At 41.9% G+C, this 17592-nt stretch overlaps 1 protein-coding gene across 2 annotated transcripts in view; it reads right to left on the reverse strand.

Annotated features, from left to right (window-relative positions):
• The window catches only part of LOC148835098 (slit homolog 1 protein-like), a 153547-nt gene extending 137912 nt beyond the window's left edge, over positions 1-15635 (reverse strand). For both annotated transcript variants that reach the window (XM_088915382.1, XM_088915383.1), the window contains exon 1: positions 15141-15635. In XM_088915382.1, coding sequence (XP_088771508.1) covers positions 15141-15340 — 200 coding nt within the window. In that variant the 5' untranslated portion in view covers positions 15341-15635. The remainder of the gene's footprint in view (positions 1-15140) is intronic.
• Positions 15636-17592: the final 1957 nt, after the last annotated feature.

Genomic DNA, 17592 nt, shown 5'->3' on the forward strand with positions numbered 1-17592 from the left:
ATAGGACTTAAGCCACATGAACCTTCCAGAGAGTGAGATGGTGAGAAGCTGAGTGAGTTCGCAGTGGGCAGCAGCTGCCTGGATGAGAAAGAAGGTGTTTGGCAGATTGTCTGGCAAAGGAAGAGACGCCAGTCAATAGGCTGCAGACTCTCTCCCTTTGCTTTGGTCACACACCCCCTCCAACACACACACCTAGCTCCCACACCAAAGTGCTTTTTCAGCTCACCATTTTCGATCAGCATCTACCATTTCCCCTCCCGCAAGACATTCCCTGCTAAAATGCAGAGTTCCGAAAGCGCGGCTGGGAGCTACGTTCCAGCAATTTTCTCTGTACGCTCAAACTCACTTATAATGACCACTCCTGGGACCATCTGAAAGTGGTCATTACAGACAGATGGCCGATATACACAGGTGCGTTAATGGCAGGAAAATAAATAATACACCAGGATTCATTAGTGGAGGCTGATACACATGTGGCATTTAATACAGGTGGTTAATCGGCACAGAACATGAGTTCCAAAGGGCAGATCTACAGGGTGGCCTGTGCTGATCACACCATGGGGACCACAAGGACATAATAAACTTGAAAATATTTTTTTAAATCAGTAACATGCCCGGTGCATGAAATTTCATAACTGCATGTTGAAAATATTTGTTGTTTGAATAGTTTTAACATTTGGCAAGTTAAACTACTAATATGCGCTGGCTGTTCACGTCAATACAAAAGGCAGCTGTTTTTCTCTGTTTTCTTATTAACTGAAATTGTGCTTATGAGAAGTTAAATACAGTTATAATAAAGCATAGCTCTTTGCAAAACAACAACTGACACAAAGGTGAGCAAATTTTATGGTCTTCTAGTGCAGTAGTCCTCCTGGATTTTTAGCTGGATTTCAAGCACCATTCTTACAAATCAGGGCACACAGCCTAATTTGTTTAGTTTAGTGGACAACTCATGCAGTGAAATATTTGACAACTCAAGAGGAACAAAAAACAGAAACACTGTCAATCCTCAAAGAACAGGCTCATCGTTGATAAAAAAAATCCTTGTATGTTACCAAAGACCTTTATACTTTAATCCCCATCACCAACATCTCTTCTTCTGAGACATAACAAATCAGTCTGCACAATTCTTGCAAAGATGTAAGCTCATCGTGTCATCATTTTTACTGCCATACATATTTTAAATGGTAGCTCCCCTTTTGAGCTGATCTCCACACTGCATTATGAAGATTGCATTCCACAATCAGCATTCGGAGAAGCATAACATTTATCAACAGTTTCTCCTGGTTAGGAATGCTGAGCGCATCTGGATTTGACATTGACTTTTTTCGATTCTACTCTCTTGTCTTCATTTTGATACGAGGGAGAGCAACGTAAATCAGGCGTTGCACATTTGGAAAATCAAATCATGACATGCTGAATTGATACATGTATCTGTTTTAATCCCTCACCGTATTTCAATTGGAAATCTTGAGCCAACGCTTTGAACTGCAACAAGTGAGAAAATGTGTTTGAACTCCAGCCAAGCCTGGAATACACTTTAAAAGTAAGACTCAAAATATTCCAAATAGCCTCTACAGTACATACAGTACATTCAGAGAAAACCTAGGCACTGCACAGGTGTGATATGTATCAGCTGTCTAGCTGTCACAGGTGCTGCTAGAAAATCTACAAGCACATTACTGGCCTTCAAAGATTTGATCCGTCAAAGAAACCCTCGAATGACAGTTTGAGCTGAGTAAGGGGCTGTAACATGCTCACTCCCCGTCCTGATGGTGGCAAAAACTGCCTGATGAAAATGCTGAGAAACTCATTCTGTTTCATTCTGCCATCTGTTGGAAATCTCAAAGCAAAAGAAGAAACCAGACCTGTTCTGAATTGTTACATGAAATGCAATTTGAGACCAGAGGAGGAAACAAAAAAAAAACAAACCGTGCAAAAAACGACTCCACGCGACCGTGTCCAGAAAGCCTGTTGTATCTGGGTTATTTCCAAGCTCAATATTCTGGCTGCCGCAGAGACGTTTGTTAAGAACAGCTTTAGGCTGGCAGGGGCAGAGGAAGGAGGATGATATGGGTCAGTGTGCTTTTGTGTACCAAGCACCTTACTGGGGAAACAAACTGGCTTTGAAGAAAAGTCTTTTTGTCTTTGCTTGCTGTTGTTGCTGAGGCTTGCACCTTACATTTTCAGCTTTCTTCTGAGTACTCACTGTTCAGTTTTCTGTCTGTTTTTTTTTAAATCATCGATCAGTTTTTAAGTATCGATGTTTCTTCAGTGCTTCTGGATTTTAAACAACTTTGCTCTTTGCGTTCCATAGTATATGAGAAGGCTTCAATAGGGGCTTGTTCTGGCTAAGTATAAATTGAATAGTCGTAATTAAAAAGGTGACAGGAGAAAGAGAACCTACTGTAGTGAAACGTTAGTGAAATGCTAGCAACCAAAGCTGCTGTTTTTGTATATTTTGATTCATCATGTAGTGTATCTTAATATACCATCTCCTGGTCTGAAGCAAATGAACGAGTATTTAAACCAATTCACCCTCTATAGAAACAAGGTTGAACAATCCCAGATAAAAATCCCATCCCTGCAAAGTTGTGAGGAAACACCAGCTGCAGAGTTTTGATTTCCTTATGTTAAATTGCTATGCAGACCTTTGCAAGGATCATCTGCTCTACCTCTGAAGGAATTCTCGAAACAGAAGACAATAACAGGCTAACAAGAGAGGTTACGTGTGGGAACGCAGAACAACAGCCCTCTCGATAAAAAGTACATTCTGGAATTCACTTCCAACAGATTAAGTTAAGTTAAGTGCCTTCAAACTCTTTTGCAACAAACTCAAGATTTGTTTCAAACTAAATCAGCTGTGTAATTATTATGTTACTGAGGGTGTACTAAAAACGCAATTGCATAAGGTCAGAGTTGTCACAAACCCCCCAAAAGGCTTAAGGGAACCCCAAAACACTGATGTGGATTCCTTCAATGATGGAGCTATTGAAGTGTGAGCTTTCTGTGGTTGGTTCGGATATGCCGACTTCTGCAGGAACCAATCAGAAAATGTGTGCTGTAGTATATAGAGCAGAGCAAATGAGAAGTGCGTACTATATGATGTAGGCAATGGAAGTTGGCAGTACAACCACCCAAGCCTGGACCGCTGGTGCCTGTGATTCTGTGGTGGACAGAAGAAGACACTGCACAGACCCCTGAAAGAGCTGAACAGTGCTGATGAGAAAATTGTGCACGAACCAGTTGTGTGGGATCGTGTTGATGATTTCTACAACTGAACGGATGAGGACGGATTTCAAGCAGAATCCCCAAAAGAAGAGTCGAGGGCCAACACAGCACAAAATGGAATCCAGCAGAGGTTCGGGGGGGGGGGGGGGTTAAGGGTGGAGGAAGCCCATCTCCATGATAGAACAGGGTGTGATCAGGGACAGCAAGGCCTGCGAATAAGGAGCCCTGACCCAGTGCAGACAGACACCGTGTGCCTGGGGGCAGAATGGACATCAGCAACTGGGCCGCTTCTAAGGGGACAGTGAAAAAGAGGAAGACAAAACAGCGAAGAAAAGCTGCAGCTGTAAGTGCACTGGATTGGAAGCTCAACCAGAAATGAAGGGGGGGGGAGAGTGGAATGAGAGGAGATGGTGAAAAGAGAGGGGGTGGAGAGGCCGTGGTTGTTCCAGGGTTCCAGGGAGGATTGACAAGGAGGAGACAGCATGGCAGGAGCAGCAGGGGAACTGGTTGGGAAAAAGAGGAGACAGCATGGCAGGAGCAGCAGGGGAGCTGGTTGTCTTCTGTGGAGGGGTTGAGGTTGAAAAACTGCTTGGCTGAGAAGAGGCAAGAGAAAGGTCAGCAAGAGTGAGGAGATGATGAGGTACAGTCGGTCCAGCAATACCATGTGCAACAGACATCAGCTGCCCATCCACGACGAGACCAAAAGAGAGTTGTGGAACTTCTGCTTAACAATACCATGTATGGGAATAAATTATCTTTATACGACCATAGACTCTTTTGGCAGAAGAGTACATTGCATTCTTGTATGTGTGTCTTAAGTATTGAATTTCCACTGCTAATCACAGATTTGACTGGAACTGACAGGTCAGTGAGGTAAGGAGAGAGTGCTTCCACCCTCTGGCCTAGGAAAACAGAGGTGACAGCCAAGAAATAGCTCAGGAAGGCCGTGAGAGCTCAGAATGCCATATAGAACCTATCTGGACAGTGGATATTATAAGTAAATATACAAATCAGAGAGCCTAATTTAACATGGACATGAAGATAAAGTTACCCCAGTTTAATTTGAAGGCATTTCTAGTCTTGGAAAACAAAAAACAAAACATTGTGAAACAACATTGTTTCTGATGTTAAAATGCCAAGGAATGTCGGAGCTTATTTCAATGGAATGGAAATTTTAAACTTATAGCATCTTTTTTCTGAACCAAGATTGGACTATTCCAATTCAGTTGCAAGTCCATTTCTGCCTTTTCTCAGCTTTTAGATGACCATTGACTGCCTTTTTTTCTCATATGAAGATAATTTGAACAACTATTCTGTTCCAACAGGAATGAAATATCAAGATGGACTTCAGGCTGTGAGGGGTCCTGGAAGAGGAAATTGCCCTGGGAAATGAAGAAGCTAAATGTAACCACAAAAAAGCAGATTGTCCTGACACATACAGCAGGAATTGCCTGATTTATGCTTAGACGGATTTCAGGTTCTTTTTTTACTTTCCAAAGCCATGACTAACACCATCCTCTCAAATGAGTAACAGTACCAGCACAGCTTTAGGCCTTGACTTCTTAATACCCTTGACAATGGAGGACAGGAGCTTACTGAGTCTGGGAGGCCTGAGTCTAAATGAGCTGAGACCCTGGTGGTCTAGTGGGTAGGATTCAGCACTTGCACTGTTGTGGCCTGTCTTCAATTGCTGGTCACATATGATGGCGATCCGTGTTTTTGCAAGATGGGTTGAGGGGCTTTTCTCATTTGCCACCATTCTTAGAAGCTCAAGGGTGAAGGACCACTAAAGTATGAACAGGAGCCATGGAAAATAGGGTGACAAAGATAGTGAAAAGGTCAAAAATAGTTTTCACCCATTTCAAGAAACAAAGGCCTATTTTGATGACATGCAATCAGCTAAACGTACTGTAACTGCTTTTCCCAATGCAATCTTTCTCACCTATGAGTCTCAGCACTGCACAGGTAGTGTGTCTTTCATCCCAGAATTGTCTCTGTGGTGGGCTAGGTCCTCTCCAATGACTGTGTGCACATCTTTCTCCCCTTAGAGTTTTGTAATTTTAGTAAATTGTTAAAGTCACATTGTACCTGCGTTTCTCTATTTTAATTTGATTAAAAAGTGTCCCAATCCTGTAAAGGAGCTCACCTGAGCACAGGCCGAGCTCTATAATCCAGGTTTGACAGGTCTGAGCCAGGGTCGTGTCACTATCTGACTGTGATTGGGATTCCCCAGATGGTGATGCACAATTGGCTGAGAGCCCCTGAGCAGAGGGTGGGATTAGCCTGCCAGGGTTCACTCCGCTCTCTGTGAAGCCTCCTGGGTGCTTTCTGGTGCAGTGCTGTCTGTGAGTGACACGCCTCTTCAGCGACTGTCGCTCTGCCTCCTGTACCAGGCTGTGGTGCCTGTGAAAAGGTAACCGACAAGGACCTGGAAGATTGGAGGAGTCTGCCTACACTTCCTCCTCCTTCTCCTGTGGCTAAAGCTCGGGGGTTCAGGGATGTGCACCATGATGTGAAAAACACACTTTTGGGTTTACAAATCGAGTAGCAAAAAATATTTGAAGATTCTGACTTAAACAAAATTGCTTAAATGATAACACGATAATGATGTGATGTGACATCTCTCTGGTACTAGGATGTTCATACTAGGAAAGGATCAAAAACAAGATCCAACAAAAGGAACTATAAAAGTAGCAGTGTGAACAGAAAACATCAGAAAATTTGCAAATAAGATGAGGCCATCTATATCTGATTCATAAGTAGTTTCTGCAGTGTCAGTATTTCTTATCATTGATCTGATTTTTATGTCTGCATGCAACACTTTGCGCTTCTCTACATTACAGATCACTGGGAAAGGTGCTTTCCAGTTCTGAATTTTGTGTCTTTTTGGATTGCCTACACATCCCAAATCGTGATTTCACAGATCCTACAATCTGGGCACCATCAGCGAATTTGACTAATTTACCAACTATGCCGGATTCCAAGATCCCCGATATAAATTCGAAAGACCGGTGGGCTGCTAACTCATCTGAACTCAGGGTTCTCGGTTTCGTTGCTACCACAAACACGTGTATGAGCAGGACCTCCCTCTGCGAATGAGATGAGAATATCACACGGCCGTCTCCTCGGGGCAAATCGCTTGAGACATAAAAAAAGCATATTTGCTTTACACCATTGTATCCCTGACCTCTCCTGAAGCGTAGCGGGAGAAAGTGGCGTAAGGTAATCTGTCTTGTCCGGGCTTACCTGCAAACTGCTTTTCTCAAATTACCCCACAGAGCAAGAGAACGTAAATTCAATTTTACGCACGTAGAACCCAGGAAAATGAAATCCTAAGGCCATGCGGGTGAGGGGACAGGCTGCAGCTCTGCCCTGTCGCCACCCAACTTTGCCTACACCCCATCACCACCCCCTCCTCCTGGCCAAGGTCACACCGAAGCTCACTCTTGCATGAAATGAGCCTGGTGCTCTTTACACAGCATCTGGAATAGCCTCTTGAGGGGCGCGGACTCACTAACACAGGCCGGGAAACGTACTCCACAGGGCACCGTGTGCAACAGAGCAGTGCCTGAATGCAGGGCGGAAAATGGAAAATGCTGCCCAAGAGATATGGCCGTTCTTTGTGGGAGACCATTTTTAATATAAGTGACTAGACCGGTGGAATATTAAAAAAAAAAACGAAATAGTTAAAAGTGTGGCAAAAAACGACAGCGTCTAGTCCACAGCAGCTTGATACATTGCTGTGTTTACAAGAGGCAGATTTGTCTCCTGAAATACAAAAATATTAATATTTTGTATATATTGGCTTCTTTTAGAGCTTGGAAATTAAAATGCCCTTTTCAATCTGGGATTTTCTATACTGTGTGTGAATAACCATTTTCTATAGCGAGCATAAAAAAGGACTGTTAATTGTTTGTAACCTTTAATGTTTTAACACATACTGGAAGTACTTACTTTCATTAGTTTTCATTCAGTAGTTATTTTCAAGATTTTAAGCACCACAACAGAATGCGATGACAAAAGGTGATGTAGAATCCATTAATATGTGCCACTTACTCCAAAGACCATCATCTCAGACATGCCACATTGGATTGGTACAAAAAAAGCCTTTTTCCAGTAGCTAAACTGCTACCCTTTTTGTTGGAGTTTATTGACTATAAACATATCAGGATTGTTCATCTGTGGCAAGATGAGTCTGAGGTTAAGCAGTGTGGTTAAGACACAAACTGCTTTAGCACAGGCTCTTCTGTGTTACTGCACAGTTTTTTTGTGTAATGTAGTAAATATTCAGACTTGTATCTGCATTGTCCTCACCATAGCTTGGAAGCATGCTTTTTCTGTCACTGTTACATGAAGCTGAAGAAAGCCTCACAGGCAAAACAAACAGGCAGAGTGCTCTGATGAGTATGAAATCAAGTCAAATCTCATTCCTTCAGGGTAAGTGCCATTTCAAATGTCATCTTGGCGATTTCCTCCCTGCCTCCAAGATTTAAGTAATGCTGCAGTTTAATTATTTTCCTTAACAGCTGTCTCACCTTGACTTTAAAATGAGACTTGGAAATTAAACTTCTTTAACATCATTTCCACTGCAAGCCCAAAGAGTTATACTGGACACCAGTGAGTTTTGTGTGGGTGCTACACTGGCCATAAATAAGTTTTATACGGGCTATCAGTGAGTGCTGTACTATCCATCAGTGAGTCTTATACTGGCCATCAGTGAGTGCTATACTAACTTTGTGTAGTCAGAGCCATCCCCGCTTTTCCCTTTGGAATCACTGTTAATTAAAATTGAGCATTATGTAGATATTGGTGTGTACGTCAATATCTGACCATCAATAGCTCTGATTATTGTATATATAAGTGCTCCACACACCAAGCCTATCTGGTATTGATGCATGTATTTCACGTGACTCATCATTAATGTTTGCTGTATGCTATTTCCTTCAGGGAATCCACTAACTGAATGCCATACCTACACGGGGTGTGTCTTTGTTAGTTATACACCCCCCTTACTGCCTGTATCCAAAATCTAACATCTAATCTAACATTTGGCCAAATCCCCAAAGACGCAGACAGCAAACAAGCTGTGCTCGCCTGCTGACCCACTGGCAGGTTTGATTTTGTTTCCTTCTCTGCCAATTTTGCTAATTCATCTGGCTTACTGGCTTTTTCAGCTCAAAAAGCCAACCAGGGTTAAAACTGAAGAGCTGCTACCATATGCAGTTTTTCAGAAGCATTTGGGAAAAATGAATGACAGAGAGTGCCTGTAGTACACACAGTACTACATGATACAATAATAACACACAAGGCACCAGAGCCCCTTCCATAGTGAAATGAGAATACACCCCAAATAGTGCAACTGCTTACTTTTTTTCCAAATATACATCTGCTCCATTGACACAGACATCAGCCTCTTCCATGACTGATCGTGCCCTGAGTGATGCTCACGGAGAAGATACCAGATTAGCATGCTCTTGGATCTGCTCATTTTATGCTTAGTTTCATTCAAAGCAGTGCCCTTACACACAGAGAAAACAGACTTGTAATATGGATCTGTAAATTAGCTTTATAGGCCTACAATTTCAAATAATTTGCTGAACAAATATGTAGAAGCCAAATACTTACCCTTTCTTGCAAAAATTCTAGAACGTGCTGTCACATTTCAGTTGCATAACCACTTCATGACAAATATCCTTTTCAAACCCCTCCAATCAGGCTTCTGTCAACTTCACAACACACAAACTGCCCTGGTCAAAGTCACTAACGATCTTCTAATAGCTTCTGATTCTGGTTCTCTTTCTATACTCATCCTTCTTGATCTCAGTGCTGCTTTTGACACTGTTGACCATGACATCTTACTTTCTCTTATGAGACTGTGTTTGGAGTTTCTGACACTGCTCTCAAATGGTTCAAGTCTTACCTCAGTGATCGCTGTCACTTTGTCTCTCTTAATAGGTATAGGTCTGAAATTGGTCTTGTTAAGTCTGGTGTTCCTCAGGGCTCAATACTGGGCCCCTTTCTCTTCAGCATTTACATGTTTCCACTTGGTCAGCTTTTAAGATCACGTGGCCTCAGCTATCATTTCTACGCTGGTGATACTCAAATATACATCCATACAAAACCTGATACTGATGTGGCTGTCTCTATTCTATCTAATTGCATCTCTGACATAAAAACTTGGATGACTCAAAATTTCCTTCATCTCAACTGTGACAAGACTGAAGTCATGCTTATTGGCACCCCCCATCAACTTAATAAAGCCAATCCTGTAACCCTATCTGTAGATGGTTCTGTACTTGAGCTTCAGTCTAAAATTGAAAAACCTTGGGGTGATATTTGATTCTGGCTTAACATTCAACCCACATGTGCAGCATATTGTCAAAACATCTTTTTTCCCCTCAGAAACATCACTAGACTACGCCCTATGCTATCACTAACTGTGCCTGAAAAGCTGATCAACACATTTGTGTTCTCTTGAATTGACTACTGTAATGCTCTACTTGTTGGGGTATCTAAATCTACTTTGAACAAACTGCAGTATGTCCAAAATTCAGCAGCCAGGATCCTGACCAGGTCTAGTGCAAGTGATCACATTACTCCTATCCTGGACTCCTTGGAATGGCTTCCTGTCAAATTCCATGTGGACTTTAAAATCCTCATGCTCACCTATAAGGCTCTGCATGGCTTGGCACTTCAGTATCTGTCTGAACTATTATCGCCTTACTCCCCACCTCGCAACCTTCGCTCTTCTAATTCTGCTCACCTTATTGTCCCACAAGCCCATCTACATTGTACGGGTGACAGGGCCTTCTCCTGTTATGCCTCCAAGCTCTGGAACTCTCTGCCCAGGGATATCAGAGAGTCACCTTCTCTAAACTCCTTCAAATCCAGACTCAAAACCCTCTTCTTTAGAAGAACCTTTACTTAACTGGTTCCATTCTTCACCCCTCTGCTTTTCCTAGTACCACCATCCACGGTCTCCTTTATATATTGTAATTGTGTTTTATCTTGTGTATTCTTTTTATTTATTGTTGTTCTCATTCTGTAAAGTGCTTTGAGAAGCCACCTTTAAAGGCGCTATTTAAATAAAGTTTATTATTATTATTATTATTATTATTATATATGTAACTCAAAGCATTAAATAACAAGCCAGTTATTAATGAATGAAACGCTGTGCTGTGTCATGTAAATTGCATTTATTTTTTCTGGGCGTGACAGCGGGTTCCAAAGTGTGTTAATCCCCTTCATAACTGATTAGGATTGCAGCACGGTGCCAAAACACTCCCATTAACTTCCCATCCCTGTTTGGCTATCCACGGCATGCCCCACGATATGGGGTTTGTTCCGTCTTGTCTGGATTAAATTATGGATCAGGTACATAAAAGGCTGTCAGTTATCTGAATAAATAGATAGTGCCAAAATGCCAGAGGCATCCTCGTACAACCCCAGCCATCAAAGCACAAAGACACTCTGTTTCCAAACTGTTCATTTATTTATGCCATTATTTATTTACTTATCAGAAGATATATACATATGGTGCCCAGTCTTCCTCCAGTGGCCTGGATCCATTCCAAACAACCTCTGTCTCCACACTGGGTTCAGCACATAGCAATGGGATTCTCTGGACCCTCCTGCAGTCCTTTGCAAACACCCGCACACACAGACAGGCCCTGCTTTATGTCTTTTCTCAAGGATGGGATAACTTAACTGTGCCTCATGCTGGGATCTGTGCATATTTCCTATCTTGCAACAGTTCAATGTTCCCACTGCCTGTGCAGGGGTAGACGAGACTAAAGCTGACCCCTGTAACTTTTTTTTTACGAGATGACAACAGGTAGAGCCGAAGGTCTTCCACTCACAGAGGAGCCCCTGCTAGCAGAAAAATACATTACTATTGAAATTCAGCTGCATTTGGGAAGATACAGTAAGCAGGCAAAATCAATGGCAGCACACAGCACTGCAAGACACGGTGATAATATACAAGATAAAAAACAGCCCAGTTGTCCAAAACTCTAAAACAGCTCAACTGTGCAATTCTGTCCCAGTATTTTTCCCCTTTGGCACACACATCAGCCTTCTCCATGACTGAATATCTGTATCAGGCCCTGATGGTTGCTCAAGGACAAGATACCAGATGTGCATGTCCTTGGATCTACTCTGCTATTAAATGCTCGGTTTTGTATTGCAGGTGCTTTGTCTATGTCATTCTCTGGTGATTTTAATTTGGCAGGGCACTGTAGAACTGCATCTGGAGATCCCTTCGTGCTGTTTCTATAGAGCCAGAGCAGGGCAACAGTATCTCAATATTAGAAGCTGCCCGTAGAGAGCTGAAGGTGAGAGTGACACCCCTTCCCTACACTGTAGCTACTGAGCGATCCCCATTGTAAACACTCAAAGCTTCCTCAGGCTCATTCTGGCGTTAGGTCGCTACCCAGTGAATGGAGGGCTAAATAAATTTGAGCTTCTTCAGTGCTACAGAACTGTTAAGTTGTTTGTTCTCAGTCCCAAAGTACCAGAGTCCTCCAGAGGGAATCCGCACTCTGGATCATCTTATTTATACTCTGTGCAAATTAAATTCCCTTTTATCTTTTTTTTTACAGTGAGTGCTTTGGCTAGTAATAAATAGATGGAAGCAAAGATAAGATAAAAAAATGTTTTCTTTAAGGTCAGTAATTAGTGTTGGCTGCAGTGGGGGAAAGCAGGAATCTGTAGTGATATATCTTAGAGTGAAAAGAGAAAAAAGACTGACTTTTGGGTATTAAATGTTTGCAGAACAGGGTTGTTCAGTAGAAGTTAGTGGTTTTTGAGGAGACAGTGGCAGCAGAGAACACGAAGAAGAGAAGACAGTGTGAAATGAATTGCAGAAGCCACAAAATGCAGCACCAGATGAAATTAAGTTGCTTAGGGTGCCAAGCACCATATCTAAAAATTAAGTAAGCACTTCAACTTAGCAGACCTGTACAAAACATTTGACTCACAGATGGCTTTTGCTTCAGAGGTGGACAGCAGGTTAATAGTTAAAAGATGAGTGGGAGTTGTGATTTTTGCACATGAAGGCCTGAGCTCACAGTTATTACAAAATCTATCTGAGCAGCAGAAAGGTCAGGTTTGATCGAAAGGGTTTTTGACAAGTGCAAATGGGATTCTGCTGTCTTTCCTTTCCCATTTACAATTCTTGTCAGCAAGGATAAGACTACCCAGGAGTCCAAAGAAGAGCAAAGCTACTCTGAAAACGAGCTCAACACAACCTGTCTGGAACAAGTCTCCCTGTCTGCAGCCTGCAATGTCTGTGCTGGTTAGTACAAAAGCAAAAGAATACACATTTCACCATACAGTTTCACAACACCTTACTTCACATCACTGAGTTGAGTTAAAAGCGATCGATTGGGAAAAGCTTAAGCATTGATTTTCCTGGCTATTAGTTGTTATGTTTCTCCACTTACGCAACCAAGAGAATAAAGAGACATTTCCCACTTTAACTTAGATTAGGTTCAACAAAATGAGTTTTTTAAAGTACTTTCATCAAAGAGCTGAATAATCAATATTTTTTTAGCTATTCTATATTTTATGGCCTCAGTCACCACCCTCAGTGTCATTACTAAGTCCATTCTACAAATCAAAGCCAATGACACAGTCAACAGAGTTGATGTATAGACTTACTGAACACATAAGGTACTTCTTTACACAAAGGGTTGTGGGAGTCTGGAACAAGTTACCCAGCCAAGTTGTTGAAACTGATATCTTGGTTTTCCTTCAAGAAATGGCTTGATGAAATGCTTGGATCAATTAGCTATTAACATCCAAACAGGCAATAGGCTTAATGACCTCCTCTAGTTTGTAATGATTCGTATGTTCAAAGGCAGAACTGAATAATGATCTTGTGCAGCTCCAGTCTAGTGCTCGGGGCAGAGGGAGCCGGAGCACCAAAAGACCGTTGGCAGATTGAAGTTTTACAATTTATGTGGCTTCTTTCCACTACTAATAATAATGCAATATGGTGCATTGTTTAGGCAGGCCATGGAGGTCAAATTTAAACATTCTTTAATCAAGACAAGAGAGGGGGAAAAAAAAGGTTTTTGATTCTATATAACGTACAAGTATCATGTGTGTATTATATATTTCTGTACTTTTACAAGAATGTTCTTCTACAAGCGGAACAATAATATAATCTGCACCCTAGATTATACAAAGAGCATTTTATTTTGCTATGGCTACAATAAGGACGAGACTTAAAATAAATCTCCCATTTGTCTAAACTGATTGTTGCTTTACAATGTAGGATATGTTTGTGAGATTACTTACATAAAACACTTTCAGATTCTTAAGTGTTTTTTAATAATGTAAATTGCATGTAATTTACTGTAATTTATATATTAGTAGATGGTTTTATTGCAGAGAATGTTGGTGCTGTAATGTAATATTACTGTAATTTTACATCCTTATTGAGAGTTATTGAGAGTGACAACCGTAATGTAGTCTATCTTTCCTGTGTAGTATTAACTTTTTAAAATTACCCTCTCAAAATATGCAGTTTGTCGAGAATACCTGCCACATGAACACATCTATGGAGCCAGTACACTAACGCATCTGACACAGTCATATGAAAATCACCCGCAATATCTCTGTTTCTAGCAATTGAAAAGGCAAGTGGTCATTTTTACAAAGATGATCATCTTGCAGGAGCCTCTAATAGAATAGTCTGGTTTAAGCAGAGTGTTTCTATTAAACTGCACTGCATCTTCTGGAACCCCAATGAAGCACAAATAACATACAGCATATACCTCTTGCTACACCAAAGACCAGACAGAACTTCATAATTCATCATTCTATCTATGTATTCTATTCCAATGATTCTATGTGTTCTATTCCTGTAACATCACACTTTTTTCTTCACACAGAATTGTTTTCAGTGATTGCAAAATGAATATTTTAAGCTCTAGAGCTGTAACATGAAATAAATACCCCTGAGGTTCATTCATCCTGAAGTGCGTTCATGTCAGTGATTCAAATCTTTCTCTTAAGAGCGGAGTCTGGGCTCCCGTCTCGCAAGCCAGACCTAGAACACAGATTTGCGTAATTTTCTACATGATTTAACAATTTAATGTGGAGAAAATGTTTCGTGTCAGGAAGAGGGATAAATGCTGTGGAGCTGTGTAAGGCAGAACTGCATATTTCAAGAAATCTGCTTCAAAAGAGTCTAAACAGCTACGCATTATTGTAATTTACAATCATTTGATTGAGAGCCAGACTAAGTGCTATTAATGTAGTTGCACTGTTTTGTAGCATAACTCCAGAAGACATGACCTACAATTTGCCTAAGAAAAGGATATACATAAAGAACCTCAAAGAAATTCAAAGAAAATTAGAAATTTTTTTTTTCTAAATATACAACAGGAGTGTAAAATGTACTCAAGAGATGTTTTACAATATTGACAGAAGCCGAAGTGAACCTTACTCTACATGCATTTGTCAGTGAAATGGAGACAGTGTGGAAATCAATCAGATGTGATGACAATTGAATCGACTGTATGATGCTCTAGGAGGGAAGTATACTTGACATAAGCTGTGAAAAATTACTCCCAGAGATGAACAGAGTTGCTTTTTTTATGTGCGTGGTACAGGCATTGTTCACAAAGTGTGATATGAGGTGGGTTGCCCCAGTGCATTTTCATATTTTTAGCACATATGCAAATTGCACGCACATGTGTAGATGTGGGACATCTTCTTCCGTTTTTTTTTCCAGAGCTGGGCTCTTACTACCTGGCCCTAACAGCTGGAGCATTTCGCATGACAGATAATGAAGCAGCAGCTTTCTTATGACCGGATAGCCGGATCTATTGTTCTCCTCATTTCTCCACTGAAGTCATGTACACTAGACAGATAGACAGACAATACAGTCAAGTACTCACAGCCTCTCAGTGTTCCGGGGAATATTCCTGGGCACGGCTTTGAGTCCCAGACCATGGCAATCCACAGTGGTGCCACTGCAAGTGCAGAGTGCCGGGCAAGCACTGGCACAGCCCCCCAGCAGGGCGCCCCACAGGACGACCCAAAACCCAGCTTTGGCCAGTCCTGTACCAGCCCCGCTGCAGCGTCTTCTGAAAGGCATCCCGAAGCACCAGTTCCTCTCCGCACTGCTCCAAGCCGCTATTCTAGACAAGTCTACTCCCGCCAATGTGCAGAAAAATAAACAAAACAGCAGTATAAGGTTGAGACCTTCAGGGAAACAAGTTCATTAAATGGCGTAAATATTTGCCGCGGCTCCTCCGTCTTATTCCTTTCCTTTCTTTTCTTGCTTTCCTTTCCCAACCAAGCTCTTTTCTTCTTTCTTTATGGAGATGTGTGCCCCTCTGTAGCTCTGTTGCGTGCCTACGTCCTACTCCCTTTCTCCCCAGCCTTCATCTGCTTGCCTGTAGAAATGGGAATAGGGGCAGAGCAGAGCAAAAAAAAAAAAAAAGGAAAAAAGCAGTCCCTCTCTCTCTTACACACACAGCAGTCTTCCATCACAAGGAGCTACAAATAGCAGCTCCTCGACTCCTCCTACCTACCCCCCCCACCACCACACCACCCTCCCCAGAACCCTGCCTGAACTCAACACTTATTCTCACAGGCTCTCATCCAGTCTCACAGCAGCCCCCACAGACAGGGAGCAGCAACCTGCACAGTACCGGCCCCGGATCTGCCTCTGGGATCCCCAGCATCACCAGGGGCAGCAGCCCTGGGATAAGCTCAGCAGAGTAGCAGGAGGCAGAGGAGCAGAAGAAAACAACAAAAAAATCCATTTTCCAGAGGTGACGACTTTTCACAAGAGTCTGGGCAGACCAAAGACAAAAGTGTGAGAGAAATGGAGAGGGCTCCACAGCTTGGGGGCTGGAGCTGCAGGAGCAACGCAGACAGCAGAGTCAGGCAGTTCAATCGCAATCTGCCAGTGTAAAAACTGACCAGGGTTTGCAAAAGCCAAGGCATGGGTTGAGGTCATGAACTGATGCGCGAAATAGAGGAGCGAACGGCCTTTTAGTGAGAATTAAACGCACGGCTGCAAGCTGAGGAGACAGAACTGCAGTTAGATCTTGGTTTTGACCAATTGCTCATTCTGGATCATGTCTTCAGAACGGTCATTTTCATTTTGTTCTGCTTCTGCTGGTCTTGAGGGCGCCACCCTACTGAAAGACGTTAACAGTGCCCTGCACATAGCCTGGATGAGCTTATAAAGAAATGGACTATGAAAACATCTGTTGGTACCCACTGTGTAAACCACGGCTTCAGTGTTAGGAGTCCAGATTCACAATTCCAGGCATTTCTGGAATACACATGAACAGTGTTGATGAAAACAATACTAGAAACACAACACGAAATTATTCTTAACGCTTTTACTCACTCAGTGTTTATATACTGTAGCATCTCTTTCTCAAAATGGCATAAATGCGTTTCTACAAAATCCCTTCTGATCGTGGGTACTGTAGCAGAAATAGCGACTTTCCCTTATAAGTTTAGAATGAAATGATTTAGGAAATTAAATATATTTGAGAGAGAAATGCTGATAGGACCAGACCCCTGAAAAGTGGGTTAAAATACTCTGATGAAGAGTGAAAGCAATGAGCTAAACCAACACCTGTAAAGTTGCGAATAGTATTGGCGTGCAATTGAAGCAGAAAATAAGACTACATCATGACCGATTCCAGCCAACCAGCCATCTGTGAGAGTAGGGTTTGTGCAAGCTCGCGACTAGCTTTAACACTGATTTAAGTGACTCTAAGTCAATTGCTGTCATAGAAAATCAGAAGCATTAATCAAACATATCGGCTCCACATGTCTTTTCTTGCCTGATCCATCAATCACCCTATTTTAGACTGTCAAAACTGTGACAGGGGGCCATGGTCATTATGTCTCCCGACACAGGAGACACAGAATTCTTAAATTAGAAGTCTCAATTTCTTGTGAATTCTCAAATTTTATAGGTCTTGCGATCTTCTAAAAAAAAGTTGAAACATACTGTAGTTATGATCACTTATAACAATGACTCAGAATGAGGATCCGATTGCTTCTGGCAACACGTTTGCAGTATTTCTTTGCTATGTTCAGAAAGGGTTGCATAGTGTTTTACCTTGCGTCTGTGAACCTTGGTCCTTTACAGTGCTTAGGTTGGTTCAGGTACTCTAAACTAGCCATTGTGTTTCAACAAAAACGACGGCTGTCCAGGAAAATGTCTCACAAAGAACTACAGCTAGAAGCCGACTAATACGAAATGTTTAACGCATGTGCTCCCGCCCAAAGCTATCCCGCTGTATCTTTCTACAAATGGAAATCACATAATTTAATGAAAGGGGCATCTAATAATTGTAATAATTAATGCTCCAGAGA

This window comes from Atractosteus spatula, chromosome 5 (genome assembly GCF_055471065.1).
Source record: "Atractosteus spatula isolate fAtrSpa1 chromosome 5, fAtrSpa1.hap1, whole genome shotgun sequence".
In the NCBI taxonomy this organism is placed as follows: domain Eukaryota; kingdom Metazoa; phylum Chordata; class Actinopteri; order Semionotiformes; family Lepisosteidae; genus Atractosteus; species Atractosteus spatula.